Here is a 24489-nt window from a genome sequence, read left to right as displayed (position 1 = left end):
AATCAGACCCTTAAGTCTGGAGTGAAATGCACAAAATTGTTTCTTAAATGGTGTTTTCAAGGGTCTGTTTAGGTAGACGTTTACAGGAAGCCCAACTGATGTTTTCTTTTTTTTTTGGTAATAAGAATCCACCATCGTTCTATTGAAATGCATTGTAGCAAAAGTCTGATTTTGAGAGTCACGAAAAAGACATAAAGAATGATAACAGATTGCAGTCACAATATCAGTCATTTTGTTGTTGGGTCCGTACTAATTTAAAGAATTGTGATTTTTGAGGCAGTTTTGCAGTGTAAAAAAAAATGCTGACTTTTTGCTGGAATTTACTGAATCTTGTTTGCGATAAAGTTATATTTGTGATGATCTTCTCATACACAGTATGGTTAGTGCTTCCAAAGCTAAAATAAGTACACCTTTAAAGAAAAAAAGTCTTGTATGGTTAGTAAAACATGTACTTCCAACAGCAGTAGGAGACCGTCAGTTCCTCACTGTTATCCAGCAGCTTCATTGCAGAGTTCTAATGAACTAGAGTGCTAACATTCTTTATTCATAATAACGTGAGGGACTCCTGTGTGCTTTGTTGCTGGAATAGGATCTGAAAAATTTTAATAATTTCCTATGGAGGAGACTGGAACAAATGAAGAAAATGGTGGGTTTCATGTGGGCTTTGAAATTATCGTTGGCGCTCTAGAGCGCTAAAATGATGACACATTTTGTATAAATTCTCAAATTTCTCTTCCATCCCGGTTAGAAAAAGAGTCTGCCATGCTGACAAAAACATACTTCTAGCAGCAGGCTGTCAGTTAATCCTCAAGTGTTCTACTGTAGCTTCACTAGAGTTCTAATGAACAAATAGTGCCAGCATGTTATATTCATGACAAGTTGGATGCTTTATTGCTTAAAAAGAGCTGTTTAATTTAGAGCTTGCCCATGTAGCAGGCTGCAGTAAATCAGCCTTACTTGTTTTTTTTTTTATAACGAATTTTTATTGATTTTGCAATAAAATAAAGTAATACAAAACAAACAATACAATTATATACTAAAAATAAAGTAACAAGGCGCCAAGGGGCACCAAACAGTGGTCAGCTCCAAAGCCCCAGACAGCACCTTGAGTAGATAGACGGTACATGTCAATACCAACGTGCCACGTATGTGTCTCATTTCCCTCCAAAGGAGTTGGTGGAGTGTGTAAGGGTTCTTCTTTCCACTGTGTCGGTCCGCATCCCAGGGGGTTAAAATGTCATTCCGTCCCACTTCCCCCAGATCTTGTTATACTTACTCGGACACCCTCTAACCTCATATACGAGCTTTTCACATTGGGCACACCAGTCCATTCCCCTCCTCCATTTGGTCAGGGCCGGAGCCATAGTGGCTTTCCAGTCCGCCACGATGTCTCTTTTGGCCACTAGGCATGCCACCCCCAGCCAGGTACGTTCTGCTCTACGTAGTCCCGATTCTCCCATAACCCCTAATAGGGATGTCAATGGTGTCAGCGCCACGTCAACTTGCAGAATCAACGAGACCTCACGCGAGATCATCTTCCAATATGTACTGATAACCGAGCATGACCACACCATATTGAAAAAATCAGCTTTAGGGCTCATACAGCGGGGACAATCAGCCGTAGGCCAGAGTCCTGCTCTGTGCAATCTGGAGGGTGCAAGGTAAGCAGTATGAAGATAATATGTCTGTACTAGTCGGAGACGTGTCGTCATAGTCAGGGAGCGGGGAGCTGCCAAAGCTTCAGTCCAGTCCTCCTCTTCAAGAGGGCCCACCCATCCCTCCCATTTCTGACGAAGTTCCTCCAGGGAGCAGGCCGTAGTAGAGATTAATGTGCGATACACCTGGGAGACACCTCCCCTGCCCAGATTCCCCATCAGAGCCCTCCTCTCCATAGGACTGCTTACGGGTATGCTATTCCCTGGCTGGACCTGCGTCAGAAGGGCATGTCGTACTTGGAGGTACTTGTGGAACTGTGTCTTATTTAGTGCAAAGATTTCTTGAAGATCCTCAAAGGAACGCATGCTCGTGCCCTCCCATACATCACCCAGAGTAGAGATGCCTATAATATCCCATTTCTGGAATCCCTCAAGACCCACAACTTCGCCCAAGCAGGTCCCCTGCCACAGTGGGGTCTGCTGAGTAAGGCGTCCCCACCATCCCGAGATCTTTTGAGCCGTCCGCCATCCCTGCAGCACCACCCCTGTCACCCCAGGGGTCTCACGAGTGATCTTACCACCATATAGGGCGTCAAAGATCTTGGGGTAGGTCAATGTCTGGAGTTCCAGACGGTACGCCGGATCTGTCCAACCCCCCCCCCCAACCAGTCGTTGATCACTAGTAGTTGCGTCGCCAGGTGGTAGTAATGGACATTAGACATTCCCAAGCCCCCTTCATTAACATCTCTCTGACAGGTTTTAAGCGCTAGCCGGGGACGGGTACCACTCCATAGAAATTGGCGTGCTAGCGAGTCCATGTCTCTAAACTATTTCATGGGGATAGGGTTAGGATAGTTTTGAAGGAGGTAGAGAAGTCTGGGAAGGGCCATCATCTTATAGAGTGCGATTCTTCCCAGCAAATTAAGAGGAAGGTCCTTCCAACGTTGAAGATCGTCTTTGATTCTTCTGGTTAAAGGTGTGACATTGAGCTCCCATGCTAATTCAGGGAGCATTGCGACATGCACCCCCAGGTATTTGAAGCTATTTCTTCGCACTGGAATACTTTGTTGCCAGTCCATACAATCTCTAGATTGATGGAGCGGAACCAACAGGGATTTTTGGGGGTTTAGGGCGAGACCCGATGCCTCCGAGAAGACATCCAGAATTTGCATGATACGGGGACCGCTCCTGGCCGGATTGGCTATGTATAATAGGACATCGTCCGCATAAAGTGCCACACGGTCTTCTGGACACACTGGCCAAGACCAGCCTTCCATCAGAGGATCCTCTCGAAATAACTTCGCCAGGGGTTCTATTATTAATGCAAAGAGTAAGGGGGATAGTGGACATCCTTGTCTGGTACCACGCCCGATCGGGAACACCCCTGAGACCACTCCGTTTACTTGGACCTGAGCCGTCGGATTAGAGTAGAGCAGTCCCACAAGACCTCGGAACTTGGGTCCAAGGCCGTTTTTAATAAGTACTTGTTCAAGATAGGACCAATCCACTGTATCAAAGGCCTTCTCGAAATCAAGTAGGAGCAGCGCTAGAGGGGTGTGTGACAGGATTTTACGGTGTGCTAAGGCTAAATGTAGACGCCTAATACAGTGCCTGGTGCTCCGCGTAGGCATGAAGCCGCATTGGTCAGGGTGCACCAAGACGGGCATTGCCTCTTTTAATCTATTGGCAAGGATCAAGGCTAGCACCTTGATCTCAGTGTTGAGGAGGGAGATAGGCCGATAAGCCGAGCAATTTGGCGATGGGGGCTGGGTCTTCGGGATTACTACTATTGTAGCAAGGTCAATCCCTGAGGGGAAGTGACCTTTCTGCTCGGCTTCTCTATACATCTCAAGTAAGTGTGGGGCCAGAATGTCACTACATTTCTTGTACAGTTCCGCAGGAAACCCATCCGGACCTGGTGTCTTGCTTGAAGCCAGACTGGCAATCGCACTCGTTACTTCCGCTAGGTCAAGTGCTTCGTCCAGCCTGTCCCTAGTCGCCTGAGACACTCTGGCGAGTGTTATGTCGTTCAGGAGGGGGGAAGCTTTTTCAACCGTAGGCCTGGGGTGTTCTGCGTATAGGCATGCATAATAGGAAGCAAAACTATGTGCAATCTCGATGGGTGTCTTGTGAAGGGTACCTGTGTTATCTCTAATTTCGGGAATGATTCTGTTAGCTAAGGGTCGAGTGGCCAACCAGTGTAAGAGCTTCCCATTTTTGTCCCCCCAGCCATAAATTCGGCGGACGATGCCCTCCACATATGCTTCGCTGACTCAAGTGTTAGGTGTTTAATTTCCTCTCGGACCCTGGTGAGCTGCCTCAATGTGGGGATTTCGGATAAGACTGCTTGCTGGCGTTCCAGTTTTAACGCTACCGCTTCTAACTCGGACACACGTGACTCACGAATGCGCTCACGTGCTCGCAAGAGGCACTTAGCCTGCCCTCTCAAGGTAGCCTTGTAGGCAGCCCATAGCGTGCCTGACGACTGGACTGTTCCCACATTCAGTTCAAAGTACTGCGTGAGACGATCTCTAATCTCGAGGACACAATCTTCATCTTGCAAGAGCCAAGCATTTAGGCGCCATACCGGGCGCCTGGTGAGGTCTACTCCGCCCAGTCGGACTCGCACCGGTGCGTGATCCGACACCCCACGGGACAGTATCTCTGCTCCCGTGACACCGGAGAAGTCCATGGCCGGCATAAATATTAGATCAATTCTAGAGTGTCTGATGGGCAGCAGACGTGTGCGTATATTGACGCTCCATAGGGTGCCAAGTTCTCCACACTTCACATAGGCCTAGGCTGTCTGCCCAACTCTTAAGGCCTGTGGCTCGGGCCGACCTGCCCGCTGTGACATCTCCTGACACATCTAATCTAGGGTCTAGAACCGCATTAAAGTCTCCTCCTACTATTGTGATTCCTTGGGGGAGTCCCGCCACCACATGTCGAAGTGAACATAAGAAGGTGTCAAATCCCGCTGGGGGGGCATATACGCATACAAGATTCAATGTCACGCCACGAAGTAGTCCTGAGACTACTATGAATCTGCCTTGTGGATCGGATCTCGTAGATGTTACCACCATGGGCAGTGAGCGATGAAGCAGGATACCTACCCCTCTTGATCCCCTAGAGAAGCCTGCGTGATAGACCCTATCAAATCCCCCTCGGGCCAACATAGGGCATTTAGTTCCCATGAGGTGTGTTTCCTGCAATAGGGCTACCAATGGGGAATATCTACGGAGAGTGTTAATCACTGCAGATCTCTTGATCTTATCTAGCAGCCCGTTCACATTCCAAGAAATGATTTGTGTCAATGTGGACCAGACGTGGGTTGCGTAGGAGTCTTACAGCTTTGGATGCCAGTCAGTGGGCTAAGGAATGACCAATTAAAACTTAATAACGCAATACTCAAAATACATCTATCTAACCCTAACTTAACCTTCCTCCCCCAAAACCGCCCCCCACCCCATACTCCCACCCAGGAAGCATCTGTCGCCCTAACCGTCAACCAAAACAAGACAGCCATAAGGACTGCCATAGGAGTGGAGTGATGGACCCCTCCATTAAGACGGATCATTTACAATTATTCACTAGAAGTCAAGCCATATTTTACAGTACTTGAGGGGAGCCTGTATCCCCGCTGTAGCCCATCACGGGTTTCTTCAAGGTGGACCAGACTCTCCAAACTTCCCCATGCGCTCCATTCGGGGCTCCATGGAACACGTCAGCCAAGCGCTGGGGATTGACTCAGACGGCCCTCCTCCTCGGCCTGCGCCTGTATCTGTCCCGTCGGAGACTCAACGGGCAACCCTCCCATTTGTGGGCCAGCCTCTCCCACCGCCTCTCCGTTCACAGAAGTGTCCAAGTGTCCTCGTCTTCCTCTTCGAGACCTAGTACGTTTACGACCCCGCCAGGGCCCACCAGCGGGGGGGGATCCCCCCGGAAGGGCTCCCCTCTTCGCGCCGCCGGGCCCCTCCGAGCCCCGACGCCCTCCTCAGTCAGCCAGTCCCATGCCTCTTCCGGGGAATCGAAGAAGTACGCCTTGTCTGCCATAATAACTTTGAGTCTCGCAGGAAAAAGGAGCATGTATGAAAGCTGCATCGCCCTAAGTTTTTGTTTCACTTGCTCATATGAGCGGCGGCGGACCTGGACCTCCCGGGTATAGTCTGGAAATACTAAGATTTTGTAGTTGTCCCACTGAAGATTTTCAGAGCGCCTCGCCTCTTTGAGGATATTGTCACGATCTCTAAAGTTGAGGATTCGGGCAATCATCGGCCGTTTTGGACCGCCCGGAGGGGGGCGAGGACCAAGGGCCCTGTGCGCACGTTCCACTGCAAACCAAGGTGAAAGAGATTGGTCTGGCATCCAGCTTTTGATCCATTGCTCTAAAAATTCTGTGGCTTTATCCTCTTCCGCGCCTTTCGGGAATCCTACAAAACGTAGGTTGTTTCGTCTCGATCGATTTTCCGCATCTTCTGCCCGGCTATGTAATTCTGCTGTTCGAGTTTGTAACTGGGCCACCTTGGTTCTAAGGTCAGCTAGTTCGTCTTCGTTGCAAGAGACTCTGCCCTCCACGTTAGTGATCCGATTTGCCGCATTTCTGAGGTCCTGCCTGATAAGGCCCATCTCCTCACGCACCTCTCCGATTTTAGTCTCTACAGCTGATTGCGAAGACTGGATTGCCAGGAGGATGGCATTCACTCCGTCTGGTGTTGGGTCCCCCGCGGCTGTCTCTCCGCCCCCTCTCGGACCTGTTGGCGTTGCAAATTGATCAATCTTTGGTTGAGAGGGTGGAGGGTGTTTACTTGCTCTGTCTTTCCCCATGTTATCTCGGAGGGAGGGGATGGAGAACCCAGATCGAATTATGCAGCTCTTCCGTCCAAATTCAGCACCCTAAGCGCATCTACAGGGAAGACACAGCGGTCGGGCCCCAACAGGGTGTGCCAGCGAAATATGTCAAGGACCTTTGAATTTGTTGGCTTCCACTCAGTCATGTGTAGCTGGATTACCCCGTGGCCGGTTTCTTCTCCTATCAGACAGTTTTGGAAAGACGGGAAGTCGTGGGGCTCGATGACCATCCGCGAGCCCCAGCGCGTCGCAATTAAATTCCCATCTCCGAGGTTATTGCCGTGCTTTATCAAAATTGCGGCTGTGGAATAGGGGCAAGCCTTTGGGGAGTCTCTTTAAAATTAGGGATTGTGAATCGCAGGGCACAGCCTTAATGTTCAGGCCCGCTGCGCCCTACTGAGTTCCCATTACGCTGCTTACTTATGGGGAGGGGGGCCCCGATCTCTCTTCTCCCCTCCTCCTCTCCTCTCTGGCGTGAGGGGCAACTGCGCTCCTGCGCGGGCGGACCAGGGGGGGCCGCGGGCGTCCACTTCACCCCGGTCGCCCAGGATCAGCGGCCGTGCCGCACAGTCACGTCCCCGTAGCCGCACAGCTCACCTCCTCCACGTCGTCCTCGCTACTCTCCCCTCGCATAGGCAGGGTATCACAAGCCGGCCCGTGGGCTCCGGACTGCAGAATCCGGTCCAGACGCCCTCCGTAGGACACTCCGCGCGGTCTTCTTAGCGGGCAAGCCCCTGTTCAGGGGCCCGACCACATCCACTCGAGTCAGGCAGGGGAGCCCCTCTCCCGGGGCTCACTCTCTCCGGGCCTCTCGCCGGGCCCACGGGTCCAGCACCTCATAGTCCGGCCCTCCGAGGACCAACGGAGAACGCCGGCTTCGTCGCTCTCCCGTCCCCCGGGGGCACCAGGTTTCAGCTCGCCCCAGGCACTCCAGCCCCGCACACGGCACCGGCGCCGGAGGAGGCCCCGTCAGCGGGCGGGCTCCAACGCCGAGGCGCATCCCGGCGCCGTCAGCCCGGCCGCCATCTTAGGAGACCCACCGACCCGGTCGCATCCAGCCTTCACAGCTCTCATGGCTCGGACTGAGCCAGCGCTAGCGCCGGAGGCCTCCCCGAGGTCCAGGAGCTCACAGGGGCGGCCAGGGCAGCATGGTAGACCTCTCGATGGCGGCTTCTGAGGGCGGATGACGGAGGGGTCCAGAGCACTCTCAGAGTGCGACCGCCATCTTGACGCCCGAAGCAAGACCCAGCCTTACTTGTTAATGCAGAAATTAAACCAGGTGGTTGAATATAACCGAGGTACAGAGTTTGAGCCATTTATAGAATGATATTATCTTTATCACTTGCCACCCTCTTAATTTGAAAACAAAATATAATTTGGTGTAGACATAGGATTGTAGAATCCCATTTAAATGTTTGTCAGTAGATTTTTAGAGGTGCAAGAACCTATTTGCTGACTGATCAATGAATCAATTTGTGTTCAGTGGGTAGTGGGGTCCCTTCAAAGGAGTTGCAATTTGGACATTTAATTGTTCTTTCTCTCTCTTTTTTTTTAACCATTTTCTTTTGTCAGTGGTGTGTCTCTGCATGAGCATGCATTGGATTAAAATCATTTATATTATGAGTTAAATAGAAGGAATTCAAAACACTTAAATATATTAATGTTACACTGTGTACCTTATAAACGACTACCTTCATCTAATTAATTATTTCAAAACCTACCCAGATTTGCATGGATTACACAAGACTTGGAGCTTAAGATATATGATACGATCAAATGTAAAGGAATGTTTTTGGAAACTCAATTATTTTTGGGGCTTATAGCAACAGAGGCAGGAAACATTTTCATGTAGGTGTTCAGCCTGCTATACAGAAGAGTATAAATGATTATACAGTCTTCTCCAACAGCATAAATCCCAGTGCAGGCACATTTTGTGGGCTGGGTGATCATTCTAGTTTGTATTGGAACTCTGCGAGCTGTGACGGGATGAAGGTGTAGTCATATGATGCTGTAGTAAGGCTACCTGGACCTAGCTATGAAATACCTCGCTATATATTCACCAACTAGTAGCCAATCAAAATGCAGCAGTTTGGTAGTTTACAGCTGTCTGATTTACAGTTATTAATGATGCCTTTGTTTTCAGCTGAATTCATTTTGAGCGATTTTCACACACTACACTTACAGATGATTGTCTGTTAATGACAGTCATGCTTAGTACAATGATTTGGTCTGATACTTTTATTGCAATGACTGGAAAAATGTATACACCCACATATATTCTGTGTGTGATTTGTTTCTGTAGTGAATCCCTCAGTAATGGGGCTGCTGGTGAATGCGTAGTTTGTAAATGAGAATGTGTATGCTTCTGTTGTGTGGAGAACCTGTATGTCAAAGAGAATGTCTGTTCCTTGGATGCAAAAGCAGGTATGGATGACAAGACGTGTGAGTAATGTACAGTGTCAACCTACAGTTGCTCAAAAATTAGTGATAGACATTAGGCGCATTTGTTGTTTTTGTGTGCTCATTTATTGATTTTGTACGTTCCTTGATTGAATTTGTAATGTTTTTGTTTTGAATTACAGAGTGCTCAATTCTACAAAGTTACCACAGAGCAGTACCTGAAAGCTTCCAATGAAGTTGAGGCCAGATTCAAGTAAGAATTTATGCTTCAACAAGCAAGGCACATGTCAGCATTTTGTATGTGTATTTTAATAAATAAGTTGTGCGTGTGTGGAGATACATATCTATATATATCTCAAAGCAAATCCCTTTCAGGGATATATCGATAGATACACACATACATACATATGTAACAATAATGTCCCAATGTTGAGTTTTTCACAACTTCATTTATTCTTATATAAAAGTTTCCGAACAGCCGACACACGTTTTGCACATTAAGCACTTCTTCATGCTGTTATAAATACAGAAAAGTAAATATAAATAACAGTATATCAGAAAATAAAACAATCACATAGTAATTATACATCACAGCTTATTATATACAGTCAGACAAAAGTTTGTGCATGTCTCATGCATGTTTACTGCATTATGCCATTTCAAGGTCACATATGTAGAACTTTGAATACAAAATCATGATAATTTCATTTCAATATCCATATTATACAAATTACAGACAAAGGAAAATTATATAAATTCAAAACAAAAATAGAAAAACGAGAAATAAAGCTAGGATATTAATGCTGTTCACACATCTCTTATACAGAGACAAGCCATCATGTAAAGCCAATACATTGTAACTATAACCTCAAAATTAGTATTCTAGAGTGGACCTCAATGATAATATGACATTTCTTTACATGTACATCATGTGTAGAGAAATATGTTCATTAATTTATGGAAGAAAAGAGGGGATCATGGTTAATATCAAAGGAAAGCGTGTTGATTAGAAATTCAGATACCTTAGTGTTAGTTTCTTTCTCTTTGCTGTCTATAAGATAGCCTTTTATAAAAATGCTCCACTTAGTGTTTCTTCAGTTTTAGATTTAGTTATCTGAAATATCTACAGAAAATGGCACATTTTTATCATTATTGTAGTGTTTGATTAAATTTCATTTATTATATATAGGAGAATATTTTAACAAATTTACTCACTTCAGAACTCAGTTAAATTCTCAGTCTTTTTTTCCAATGACAAAAGAAATGATAGTCTTTTGTTGTGCACTACTCCTCATATAAGGGGTTTTTGCACAAATAACCACAGCGTCGCCAATTGTTCTGCAACATTAAATAATAGAATTCTATAATAAACTCAACATCAAATATCACCAATGTATTAGTTGATCCTATAGTTTAGTAGATCAACACACTAGTTTCTTAATCCACAATTCATTATGAAAGCTAGTTCCACATAACTTTTGAACATCCATATTATAGTATTATAGTACTGAACTATGGTACATTGCACCAAAATATCCAGTTATTGATAAACGGTGAAAGCCAACATGTTTAAATATAAATTACACTCTTCATTCATTATTGATTACCTTTTTCATTTGTCTCCCTATAAACATCACCACCTCTCAATTCAAACTTCTCTTTTTACTATTATGCCTGATTCTGCAATGGCACATTGTCAGCAGTTATGTTCCTCCAACGAATACCATCTTTGCAAAAAAAGGACAATGTATGAGCCTATTTCCTGATCCTCTCACCTGTAGGCACAGCTAAAACTGAACAGCACACCGCCTACTCTGATTTCCTTGCTCACCAAAAATCTTTGTACGTACACCACAACTTAACACACACATAATTTGTCAAGATGTCTTTAAGGAAGACAGGTTTTAAACTGCGCGCCTCTGTCACCCTGCCATGTCAGTTATGGACACTAATTTGGTCTATTTGTGGTGTCAACCACGAGTCCAAGTCGTGCTCGGACTGCCAGGCCATGACACTGAAGTCTTTGAATGAACGGTCCCCGAAGCTGAATGTGGCCCAGCAGGTGACCCCACGTTGCATGATTCGCAGGAGGTCTTGGTCCGGATCGAGAGGAAGGTCGTGGGATTACTCTAGAAGCCCAAAGACCTCTTCCTCTCACTCCAAGTCATCGGGCATTCAGGAAAGAGGCATAAGAAGCACAAGAAGTTAAAGCATGCTTTGACTTCTCCTCATCCTCCAACCGACTCAACAAAGTAACATCAGCAATCGAGGCACAGTTCTGCAGAGCCATTGCCAGGTTAGACTTCGCCGCACCTCCCTGCTTTTCTGGGAGCCGGAGTGACCCCGGCTCAGAATAAAGAGTTTTATTTAGCCATGCACTGCTTATTCGAGAGGGCGACCCCTCCGGAGCACCCTTGGGGCCACAGGGTCAAATACAGCCCCATCATGTTTCGCACAAGCAGCCCTGGCCTCTGCTCTCGTGGATCCTATCAGAGACTCAGACCAGTGGCGATTGTGCCACTTTGCCAACAGGACGCCAATGCTCCCAGCATCCCGTTTGCATCCCCAAATTCGACACGGAGCCGGAACAGCGTCAACTGATGCTAATTATGGCTCCGAGAGGAACAATGTGCCCTAGTTTGTCGCCTGAGCCCTACTCTGAAGGGCAAAGCCTAGGGGAAGAATGGGAGGGGTCACTGGACCTTTTAGAATACCAGTTGGAAGGCAATGAATCCGTGGACTGGTGTGAGAAACTGGGAGATGCCAGTGGACTGAAAACCTTTCCTGCTGAGTACCTGGTCCAAGCCAATTGCCTGCCGCAATCGCCCCGTCCCAAGGAACCCATCTTTCCTCACCCAACCCACCCCGAGAGCTTGGTTGTCCAAGCCTCTACCCCCATGTTCCATTCCCTACCTCTCTCCCAGACAGGGAATCCAAGAGGCTGGATAGTTTAGGAAAGAAGATGTTTTCTTCCACCAGCCTTGCATTGCGGTCAGTGACCACTGCATGCCTTTTGGGCAGCTACTCCCACACATTGTAGGACATGGTTGCGCAGGTGCTGCCACAGGTCCTGGAGGAGGCCCAGGCCACTCATGCCCAAACAATCAAGCACGGGAGAGATGCAGACAAGTCCACCATTCAGTGTGGTTTAGACACGACTGACTCGCTGTGTAGAGCGGTTTAATTGACGGTGGTACTTCAACTCAACGCCACGCCTGGCTGAGAACTTCTGGGGATGTCCAGGCTAATCTCATGGAGAAGTCGTTCTATGGCACACATCTCTTCAGAGAGAAGGCAGACTGGAGTGCGTTAAGGAATTGCCGGTTACGGTCAAGTCCTTGGACTTCTCAGTTGCTCCATGTCCTCCAATCTGCCTTTTGCCCCTTTCGTGGATACGGAAGTGGCATTCCATTGCATCAACTCTATGCTGGCCACCGTCCTGAGCAAGCTTCCCAAGCTACACATGGGCGCAGTGCATACCAGCCCGAGGGTCAGGTAGCCAGAGGTCTGCTACAACCACCAACCCCTCAGCAGCTGCAACCTCCAAGCCCTCCTAATCTTGCCCTACAAGATCATGGACGTCCGGTTGGTGACAGAATCCCCTATCATCTCCACCACTGGTAGTCCATAAATTCAGCAGGTAAGTCTAGCAAATCATTTAGCGGGGCTACTCCCTCCCCTTTGAATCCTCCCCTCCCCATAGCTCTAACACATGTTTGACTGACGGAGGATCACCTAAACTTGCTCCGCGAGGAAGTCACAGCTTTCTTGGCCAAAGAAGCCATAGAGAGGGCTCCGATATCAAAAGTAGGCAGTGGTTGCTATTCCCGCTATTTTCTGATACCCAAAAGAACAAAGGTCATTGGCCTACCATGGACCTCCGAACCCTCGATCTCTTCCGCAAAAAGGAAGAATTCAAGATGCTCACATTTGCTCAGGTCTTGTCTGCCCTAGATCAAGGAGACTGGATGGTAGCATTAGACTTGCAGGGCACATATTTCCACCTTTCCAACTTACCTGCCCACAAGCATTACCTGCTGTTTACGGTAGGCCATAAGCACTTTCAATTCACTGTGCTCCACTTTGGCCTTGTCAGCGTCCCTCGGGTGGTCACCAAAGTGATGGCCATGGTTGAAGCACATCTGTGGAGATTAGGGGTGTCAGTCTTCCCCTATTTTGACGATTGGCTGTGGAAGGTGGGCTTGCCCCTGACTGTCGTCTCCCACCTTCAGACTATGGCAGACCTCTTGAATCTGCTGAGGATCACTATAACCATTCCAAAGTCACACCTGACTCCCTCTCGGATGCTCCCTTTTATTGGAGCTGTTCTGGACACAGTGCAGTTTTGGACTGTTCCTTCTGAGCCGTTAGTCCAGGATATTCAGGGTTTGAAACAGATGTTTCAGCCTCTTTCCTGGATTTCGGTGAGAACGACTCTGAGGCTTCCGGGACTCATGGCCTCCTGCTTGTGGCAAATGCCAGATGGCATATGCATGCTTTGCAGTGGGACTTGAAGTTCCAGTGGCTGCAGCATCAAGAGAATCTCTCTGACAGGGTCCAGATCTCAGAGGGAACTGAAATGGACCGGTAGTGGTAGCTAACGAACCACGATTGGGTAACAGGTGATCCCTTGCTGGGTTTTTCCTACAAGATAAACAATTTGTTCACCTTGCAAAACTGTGTAGTCTCTTGTAAATAGTACATTAGTGTTCTCTTTATGTCAAGGGTATGGAAGGTTCTCTCCAGTTGTTTTTGCGTGTTCTTAAAAAACACTGGTAATGAAATACTCTGTAATGATGTGATTGCTATTTGGAAGCATTTTTCATTCTGATATATCGAAGTTCTGTCTTGTGCATAGGCTCTGATGTTTTTTTCATTAATTGTGTTAGTACTGTATTTAGGCTCCACATAAGAGGCGGGCCTTCCTTGGAGAATCAGTTCTCTTCGAACGCTCCAGGAACCCTTTGATCACTGTTAAAGTGAAAAAACTTTTACAAGATGCTCCCCTGGTGTAAGCTACAGTAGGTGCAAAATGAACCTTGAGTGGTGAATAGTTTATCCATCTGTATGGCAGATGGGTAAGATAGATTAGCACTGTTTCCTGTTTTGATATTGCATCCATTGCATTGTTTTTTGTGCACAAGTGGAGATACCTTCTCCTTTTTGCTGCATAGCATTGTCTCGTTGCTGTCTTTCTTGCCTCCGTCAGTATTCCCATGGTTCTAGGTGGCAGGTCTAGGAGTACAAATTCTATGTATTCAGGTGCCAAGCTGCTACTTTGAGTGTCGCTGGTTCTGGTTGGAACACCTTCCCCTTATGCATTGTGAGAAAGTCTTGTTCCTCCTTGATCCTGATCATCTTTCCTTTAGACTGCTCGACTAGGTTTGAGTACCAGGCTTGTGGGGATAGCAGGATGTCTCTCTGTCCCTGGTTGTCTGGCTTTCTCCAGTGCCTTTGAGATCAGAGGAATCAGTGAAAAGGCATAGGCAAATATCCATGACCAGTTTAGTGACAGGGCATTCCCTTCTGATTGGTGGTGTTGAAATCTGGAGGCGAAAGAGTTGGCATTTTTTGTTCTGCTGTTGTAAACAGATCGTTTGTTGGTGTGCCCCAGTACCTGAAGATTCTTTCTAGTTTTTTTTGTTTTATTTCCCATTCGTGTGAGCTGCTTTCCTGTCTTCAGTCTGTCTGCCTCTGTGTTGTCCTTACACCTGGTAGGTGAATTTGCCTGTAAGTTGATCTTCCGTGGTATCGCCCATTGACATATATCTTAGGCTAGTTTGCTTAAGGTTAATGACTTTGTGCCTACCTGTTTGTTCAACTAAAACATTGTTGTCATATTGTCAGTGTGACTCAAGATGGTTTTCCCTGCTGTGTGGGTCTCAAAGGCCTTCGGGGCTAGCACCAGTGCTTTCACCTCTAGGACGTTTATATGCTTTATTGCGTCTGTGTTGTCCCACTGACATTGATTCTTCAGGTTGACTGTGTGCGCTTCCCATCCATTGTGGGATGTGTCTGTTATTATGGGCACTGAAGAAAAGGTCTCCCTAGGGTTATATTCTTTGATGTCCACCATTTACTTTTTTCTGTATCTTTGCTCTTACAACCACAAGATCCTTCCAACTCCCTTATGACCAATTGTTGCAGAACCATTCCTGGAATGGGTGTATATGTAGTTTCTCATAGTTTATGAGAGGGATGCATAAAGGCCGGTTTGTTTAATGATTGCCTCTACTCTCTTCTGAGTTGGATATGCATGTGCTATGTTCAAATCCGTTTTTGCCCTTAGGAAGATTTTTTTCCTGTTCCAGTCGTGGGGACGACGACTTGTGGTTTATTGAGAATCCTAGGTTCTGTAGGGTTCTGATCACTGTTTAAATGTCCCTTTTTGGCATTTCTGTTTTGTTTTTGCCTTCACCAGCCAGTCTTCCAGGTATGGGTAGACATGTATCCCCCTTCCTCTTAGGAATGCTGTGACTGTTGGCAGGCATTTTGTAAAAACCCTTGAGGCTGACTTTATGCCAAAGGTGTGCCTAAGGCAAGCCTGTCTGTGCCTGGACGGAGCCAGGGGCCAGGATCCAGGACCTCTGCGTGATCAAAGGCATCCCCCATATCTTATACAATGAGGGAACTTAGGGTTATTGCCCCAGCCATCGCGCAGGACGGCCGACACATTCTTGATGTCACTGAGGATATTAGGGATTGAGGTAGATCCAATTTCCTCTGCTCAGTGCCAAAAGCTGGCCAGTGTAATTCAGTTAGGGCACAATGTTATTTGCTCAACTGTAGCTCCCTTGTAAAGCATGCAACTGAAGTCTTTGCCCTCCTAACAGACCATGGGCCTGATGCTCTCTTTCTGTCAGAGACATGGCTCCCTGAACTGTCAGCGCCAGATATTTTAGCAGCAGTTCCACAAGGGTTTTCAATTGTGTGTCTGGATAGTCTGACCCTAAAGAAAGGGGGAGGCATTGCTTTCATTTTTAAGCAAAAATTCCAGTGCACATTTTCAGCAATTAATATTGCTGGTAGTGAAGCAGCGTACGTTTCTTTGATTTTATCAGATATCTTTTCCCTAGCTGGCTTCCTGGTGTATTGCCTCCCAGGTCTGGCCTCAAATGATTGTTACTGCGCTGGTAAATACTCTGCCTAATTTCTTACTACGTCACTCCCATTTTTTAGTTTTAGGGGACCTTAATCTTCATTTTGAAGATCCAGAGGGTAAAGCGGTGGTAAAAGACTTGGAAACTTTTCAATGTATCCAACTGATCCACCTACCTACACACAAAATGGGTCTGAAGATAGACCCGATTTTTGCTAATTTTTCTTGGTTGGTGGTAGATACTCCCATCCCTCTCATCTGGTCAGATCATTGTGTCAATTCTTTCCAGATCTTGGCCACTAGTACCTTAACAAGGGTAAATTTAGGTAGACAGAAGAAATCACATAATTGGAGGATTGTCTCACCTGTGGCTTTTATGGAAGGCCTTGCATCAAACTGCCCTATTTTAGCTGAGAATGTGGATGAGGCAAATTTACAGTTAGGCAACTGGATCATGGATGTGGTGGACCATATCGCACCAGAGATGTGCCATACGGCTTAGTGTCTTAAACCCTCAGCTGAATGGTTCAATTAAGAACTTTGGACACTAAAAAAGTTGTGTAAACACCTTGAGCGACTTTGGCGTTGCAATTATAATCAGCAGGAGGAAGCTATCTACCTTATAGCTGAACAACCACAGAGCTCTTCACGAGAACTATTCTCCATTATAGACACTGTTCTCACTTGAGCAAGTTGCCCTGATTACTATTCCTATGGCAGAAGGGCATAGCATTATGCCCCCATTTCTTCCGTGATAAGGTTCTTAGTATCTACAACTCCTTTCCTAAGGAATTTACAGGGCTCTCCCTGCCTTGATGTTGGGTTCAAATCCAGGAAGGCCAAGGCAGGACTATCTGAGTTTAATGCTCTCGATCTTGTTCAATTACGTGCCTTATGGGGGAGGGTCAAATCAGGCTCCCACAATAGCCTGGCTTTTCCCATGAAATTGGAGAAGGACAAGGAGGCAATTCTTCCAGGTTATGTGACCTCCTCAATATATCTTTTGCATCAGGACAAGTTCCTGCGAACTGGATACAGGCTATTGTGGTGCAGTTGCTTAAAGAATAAACCTTCCCTTGATCCCGCAAAACATAAAAATCTGAGGCCTATCTCCCTGCTTCTTTTCTTCGCCAAGGTGGCTGAAAAGCATGTGAATGACCAGCTGATGGACTTCATTGAAGCACAGAAGCTACTTCATGGGACTGCCGTTAGCATCTGAATCCTTGAGACAGATAGAGGACTGAGGAAAATCTTCTGCTTTGATTATGCTCGATTTAAGTGCAGCCTTCGACACAGTCTCCCATAATACATTGCTGGAACTGTTGTGGAAGAACAGAGTTGGGGAGCTTGCTCTGCGGTGGCTAGCTTCCTTCCTCCAAAAACTTACCTTTTAGGTGGTTTAGTAACAGTTCTGTTCTGATGTGGTGCTGCTGCTGCAGAGGGTGCCACAAGGCTCAGCATTGAGCCTTACTCTGTTCAATCTGTAAATGCGCCCCCTCGCTGATGTTTTTGAGTGTAATGGTTTTAATATCTTCTCATACGTGGATGACATACAGCTTGTTATCACCCTTTCCCAGGATGGAGGAGTATCTGCCTCTCGGCTTAAATCCTGCCTGATAGATTTTGCTAAATGGATGTCCCAGAGCTGCCTCAAGCTCCATGGTGGCAAAACGGAGGTACTGCTAGTTGGGAAACAGCCTTCAATTTGGTCCTCCATCTGGTGGCCTGATATATTAGGGCCTGTACCAGTGCCGAGTTCAAAGTGAAAAATCTTGGTGTTTGGTTCGTTGTGAACCTATCCTTTGATAGCCAGATTTCCTGCTTGGCATCAAAGTGCTTTGGTGTTCTCAAAGTCCTGAGCAAAAGTAGAGGCTTTATCCTTGTGGAGTCCAGGAAATCTAATCCAGGCCTTAGTCATCCAGGCCTTAGTCATCTCGAGGCTGGACTACTGCAATGTGTTGTATCTTGGTGTATCACAAGGCAGACTGGCTAAACTTCAAAATGTGGCAGCACACCTCTTGCTCAACTTCCCCAGATGGGCGCCTATTGGGACTGCTCTTAGAAGGGTACATTTGTTCCCTATAAATAAGAGAGTTCTTTAAGGTTTTGTGTTTTTGTCACAGAATCCTACATGGGAAAGGCCCCCGCTATCTGCACTCCTTGATAAAAAGGTAGGCTCCGAACAGAGATCTCAGATCTGGCGGAGCCTCCTGAGAAGTAATTCCCAAGATAGCAAGAGCGCGTCTGGGGGCGAAGCTCCTTTGACTTTGTGATTTCTAAATTTTGGAACTCCCTGCCTATTGACTCAAGACAGGAAAGCTCTGAAGTTGTTTCCTGTAAGGAACTCAAGGCATGGATGTTTAGGCAACCGTAGAGGTCACTTCTAGTTTAGGGCTTTGGGTGGCTGCTGTGTCCGTTTTTAGCGCAGGGACACTCCGTTTCGAGTAACCAGATGCTCTATAGATCATTTTATTATTTTTAAAAGTCAAGACCTTGAATTGATAATGTACCTTTTTGAGCACAAATCTGAGATACTTTTTGCGAGCTTGATTCATGGGTATGTGTAGGTAAGTGTCATTTAAGTCTGTGGTTGCCATGTAGTCCCCCTTTTGCAGGAGTGTGATTACCTCTTGCAGTGTTGTCATCATGAAGTGCTGTGTGCAAATGAATTTGTTTACGAACCTGAGGTCCAGGTTTGGTCTTAGAGTGAGGTCTTGTTTTGGCACCAGAAATATGGTGAATAATTCCCTTGTTCAACTCCCTTGTTGGTATTCTATCTTCTATCACTTGTTTTTGCAAGAGCGCTTTCACTTCTTCCCTTAGCTGTACAAGTTCTACCTCTTGATATGTTTTCTTTTTTGGTGGATTTGGTGTTGGAGTCTTTGTTAGTTCTATACCGTAGCCCAGGCATACCATGTTTAACACCCAATTGTGTGTGGTGAATTTTGCCCATTCTTGTGCGTAATGCTCTATTCTTCCTTTCACTGGTGTTCTGTGGGGGCCCGAGTCGGTTCCCAAGTCATTTGGTACCTGCTCCTCCTCCTCTAGAGGTTTGTCCTTTACCTCTCCCACGAAAGGGCTGTCTCACGGGGTGTTGCACTGTTGATAGGTGACTTGCTGGGTAACCTGATGTGGGCTGCTTTTGGTTTTTTGTTGCTGCACCATTGAGAAGGATCCTCTTCCTGTGGGCCTTCTGAGGGTATTTTCTCTCCTTCTGAATGTACCTCGGTGCTGTAGGGCACCCATTGCTTTTGCGGTCTCATTGTCCTTTTTTATTTGTTTTAAGGACTTGTCTACTGCTTGGCCAAATAGTGCACCCCCAGTGAATGGCTTATTGATGATAGAGGCTTGGACCTATTGTTTGAAGCTTGAGATCCTGAGCCAAGCATGCCTCCTTAGGCTTGTGTCTGTACACATTTGTCTTCTGCTGTATCTGCTGCATCCAGTGCTGATTTCAAGCAAGTGTTGCTGATGTTCTTATCCTCTTGGATAATCGCTTTGGCCTGCTTTTTATCCTCCTCAGGGAGCTTCTTCATTAGTTCCTCAATTTAGTTCCTTTGTTGGTGGCCATATCTATTAAGGAGAGCATTGGAATTCGCAACTTGCTATTGCGTTGCTGCTTCCCTTTACATCTTCTTCCCTACCATATCAAGTCTCTTGCTTTCTCTTCCTGCAGGTGGGCCTGTGGAAAGTTTGTGCATTACTTCTTCTTCTGGTAGTTGTGATGATGAAGGACTCTGTTACTGTGTTCCGCTAGATCTACTAGTGGTCTTTTGATGATGGCTTGTATTTTTTTTCTACCCTTGGGATAACACCATTCTTTGCACCTTTTCTTGTAGTTGGCTCCTTAAAGGCCTCCTTGCCTTGGCCCAGTATGCTAGGTAACTTTTGGAGATACAGATTCCCGTTGCTTGATGGCATAAGAGTTTTCAGGAGAAAACACAAGTCTCCCTTCCCCTCTTCAAGTAGCACCCCATACATTTCTGGTGCCCTTTTAACCAGGCTGTTGTAAAGCATGATGTCGTTAGGTGCCAAAGGCCTTGAGGGGTAGTTATCAGCCTCATCTTCTGGACTCAGTCTAGGTCATTCCATTCATCCTCAAAGCCTTCTGCTGCCTCCCCCCCTTCGGGTGCATAAAATTCTACCTCTACTTCTTCCTCGTAAGGTTCTGGTGTTGCTAAGGCTTCTAAAGCAGCTTCTTCCTCTTTGACGTCTGTGGTCATGGAAGGCTTACTTCGAATTCTGAATTTCTTCAGTGCGTCGTCGAACTCCTGCTTGTGTTAAAGGAGTGCCACCATTTCGCTTCAAGCCTTCATTTTTTCGTTTCCACCTCTAAAGTCCTTTTCGACGTCCTGCATCAAGGATGTTGTTTTCTTCGCGTTGGTGGCTCTTCCTCCCAAGATCTCGGTGTTTCCTTCAGTGCCTTTTGACCCGTGGTGGTTTTCGTCAATTTTTCTTTCTTCATCGGTATCCCTGGGCTGAGATCCATGGACCTCTTTTGTTTGTGGCTGTCCTTCGATTATTGTTTTTTTTTTTTTTTTTTTTTTAACATGTCGGGCTGTTCTGTACTATTTCTTCTCGGGGATCTTAATAGTTTTTGATGGTCTTTTTACCTTTTTTGACTTCTTCCATAAGCCTTCTTCGCTACATGCTTTTTCTCATCTCCCCCCTTGATGTCTTCAATATCCGATCCTCCATGGGTTGATTTTGCACCCTTGACTATCATCATCGCTGGGAAGGTCCAGATCCTTAAGCGTTGTTTGTGTTCTTTGGCTGCTGTACATAGTTGCGTGGTGTTCCTCACTCTGTTTTCAGCAAACCCTGACCCAGAAACGCAGCACAAGCCTCCCAGTCCTTGTGGACTGTCAGGAGGCAGAGATTTTTAAACTTCGTTGGGGTCACGTAACGCAAATTTATTATGCCAATTTGGACAGAATTTAAAGTGGGTGTTTTCCATGACCCCTCCCTTGCCTTATTCTATGACCATGTGAGAATTCCGACGGGATCCTCCACCAGGGTTTGACAGTGAAGGGTCCCATTCTCACTGCTGTTCTCCTTTTTGCAAAATCTTATTTTTGTGGTATTTTCTACATACTTCCAAAAAAATTCAGAGCTCCTACTTTTGCTTCCAGACCCAACGGCCGAGCTCCGAAGATAGATATATATATATATAAATATATATTTATGCACACGCATTTACATATTCAAAATAGCGTATTTGTATTGCTCCTTTGCATAAATAAGCTGCAGAAAACCTACGAAGCTATCAATAATTCATTAATTACTTAAGTCTGTGGTAAGAAAATCTTGAAAGGTAAAAATATTATTCTTAACAATTTACATTTAGAAAACAATCCTTCACGTGTAAAGTATAGTTGTCTTTCCCTAGTGTCTAATAATGGCACGTATTGCCTAGATCCAGTGCTTAATTTGTGCTAGTTGTTTCCGGTGCTGAGCACCAGCACTTATTGTTGAGGGCCGGCGCTTATTCTTAACCCCCAAGCATTTGCTGCGGGTAAAAGACACACATGGGAAAGACGGAAGAAGAGAAAAACGAAAAAGCGTCACAATGGAAGAGAGCAGAAAGCTGCAAAAGTGAGCTGAAGTGGCAGGGAGCAGCTTTAAATGGAATGAAGTGGCCAGAGATGGTTTCAGGATTACGCTGCCTCAGTATTCCGTGCTCCCACATTTAATTGCAGCAGTCGCATGTTTAAGAGGAGAGCTTTTTGCTCCTGCACCTTATTTACAAATTAAGCACTGCCTGGATCCAATTTATATCTCTAGACTAGAGCTATCCCGACCCATGTTTTTCTCTCTGTAACACATCTATATTTAACAACATTTGCATGTTTTCTTTCCACAAATAAATAAGCCTGTCCACCATTTCTTTTAGTCTGAGTTTTTACCTCCGACTCTCCTTTAACAAGACATTACCGATGATTGTTTTGTTTAATGGTATATATTATTCCCTTGAAAAACGTAATGATTCCTGTGTACGGGATTTAGCTGAGCCTATGTGGACATATCACCCACTGTGCCCAACATCCCTGTGGACATTACACATCATGCATAGCTTTCGACCACGTGCCACGGGGTAAGTGTACATCCCATGTCCTCAACTTTGAGTACAGGACCTAGCAATTCTGCCAGGCCTTGCAACAATTCCTCGAGTGGCTGTATGCCACAATGCATGACTTTTGACCACGCATGCCCAGCCTACATGTCCACGGAGCTTACTGTACACAGCTGTAAGCCATGTGCATTTACCTTGCTAATTGTTTTTTTTTTTTTTTTTTTTTTATATATTTTGATTTCTAGACTAGGGCTGTGAATCTACAGCTGTCACCCTTTCCTCACTAATGTGCTTCAGATCTGAGGAGTGTTAGCATACAAAATAGGTGCTTGTGGATTTGCTGCCAGGAATCCGCAGCAAAAACATGTTTTTTTCTTTTTTATAGCTAGAGTCCATCCTTCAGGGACCACTCAGCACATTCTCTACTCGCAGATTCTTCGCATTGTTCAATTGCAGGGCAAACTGTTCCTTCATCCAATCACGATTATTTCACATATATATTGTCTTGGGATCGTCTGCGGATCTAGATCCACAGAAGATATGAAGATAAACCTTAGAGATACCCGTAAGTGTAACTCTCCAAATCCCGCCCTACAATTTTTTGTAACAAACGTAATCGATGGATTACACCCACGGAGGCGTACTTTCTGCATAACTGTTTAGTTTCATTGCATGTTTGGTATAATTCCATTGAGAAGTTGTTTCTGTGACAGTGAGCTAAAATGGTGAACACTTCCTCTACCCTCTTCAGTTCCTATCCGATGGATTTAAATGAAACTTAATGTACAAGCTTAGTTGAATACTCTAAATATATACTAGATTTTGTGCAGATTCATCGCACTGCACCAAACGTATTAGTGGGTATAGCCTTAACACTGCCAGCCTTATGACTGATGGAAACATTGAAACTCTATTGCTTTTCACATCTTTTATTGACGAGTCAAGCTTTATTTAATCAGGTATAGATGCTTGGTTTCAAATGACCTCCCTTGCTGTACGAGTCTAGATCAATACAGACAGTGCAGACGTATTTATTTCCAATAGGTTAAAATCTAAGTTTTAATTAAATGGTAAGAATGTTTGTGGATGAAGTAACGCTAGAAGCTGTCTACATATATTGGAAATACGTGATGCATGTGGCATAAATGCACTGTTTTCAAAGTACATTAAATCCAGAGGCAGACAATCTGCAGCTTGGAGTACCCTAGAAAGAGGAAGGTTTGGTGCTGGTATGAACACGGTATGCTCCTTCATGGAGGTAAAGCTATTAAAACCAACTGATGACCACACTGCTCCCAAGCTTAGCTTTGATGCAGCTTTCTGGCCTAAAGGCAGTGTAAAGTTGCAAAACTGACACAAAACGCGTTCCGCAGATAACAGAAGATGGTCATTTATCTATGTAAGGTGTGTTTGAGACCTTTCTTTTAGGGTTTTTAAATATCGACCTACAACAGATAAAGCTTACGATGTTTGGAGCCATTGTTCAATCGAGACTTTGGTCGTCCCACAGAGTGCTGTGGATCCTCAATATGATGCTCTTCCTTCCCGTAAAACCAGACTTGTTACGGTGGTTCTATAATCAAAAGGAAGTTAGTCTCAAAACATTACCCTGTAATATAATAAATTCTATCAGTGATGAAATGGAAAAAGCAAGTTTCCAAAATGCTAGACACTAGGCTAGCACTCAGAATCTGGTATGGGTGTGAAACTCAACCCTAGATAGCAATCTGTAACTGAAAAATGAGTTTACTCTCCCCAAACTCACGATAGCTACTGGAATGAAAACAGAGAGAACTGGAAACATGCAAGCAAATTGCCGTTACATACATGCTTCGCTGTGGTTTCTCCCCATAGAGGGGCTCATAGTATACCTCCGGCAGTGCAGCCTCTGTGAAATCTAGTAGTAGTCTTTTCAGCACATCCAGGCCTCTGTGAAAGACATCTGCCTATTAAAATCTGGATCTCTGAAGTCCCTCCCAGAAATCTGACTATAAGAGACACCCCGATGCTGGAGGAGCAAGTATCATTAGGATCCCCTTCTAACTTGCCTCTTCTTCCTTGCACCCTGGCTCTCTACTTCTGCTCTTTTTATAGCCCTGTTATTATCTACTAGATTTGTAATGCATCATTAGCACAGTATAACCTCTCTGTCGTCATAAAAAAATGCTGTTTTAGTTTAATGCAAGTCCTTGCTTACCAATTTACCATCAGTGCAGTGTTTTCGTAAACGTTGTTGTATATCATTAAGAAGGTTTGAAATACAAAAAAGGCTATAACGGGGGAAGAGGAACATTTCAGAATTGTCTTCCCTGAATTCTGGTTTATAGCAAAAAAAGTTGAGACCATTGCAACCAGAAAGAGAAAGAGTAAATGTAATAGAACTGAACTGCTAGTTATTAGCAAAAGGAAAACAG

The 24489-nt window shown here is 45.6% G+C and overlaps 1 protein-coding gene across 2 annotated transcripts in view; it reads left to right on the top strand.

The window, feature by feature from the left end:
• The window catches only part of CHCHD3 (coiled-coil-helix-coiled-coil-helix domain containing 3), an 801596-nt gene that overhangs the window by 637431 nt on the left and 139676 nt on the right, over positions 1–24489 (top strand). For both annotated transcript variants that reach the window (XM_069229315.1, XM_069229314.1), the window contains one exon: positions 9086–9156. In XM_069229315.1, the coding sequence (XP_069085416.1) occupies positions 9086–9156 (71 nt within the window). The remainder of the gene's footprint in view (positions 1–9085; positions 9157–24489) is intronic.

The sequence above is a fragment of the Pleurodeles waltl genome, chromosome 4_1 (assembly GCF_031143425.1).
Source record: "Pleurodeles waltl isolate 20211129_DDA chromosome 4_1, aPleWal1.hap1.20221129, whole genome shotgun sequence".
Lineage (NCBI taxonomy): Eukaryota > Metazoa > Chordata > Amphibia > Caudata > Salamandridae > Pleurodeles > Pleurodeles waltl.
Note: the sequence above shows the minus strand (reverse complement) of the source record. Positions and strands in the feature narration are given on the sequence as shown.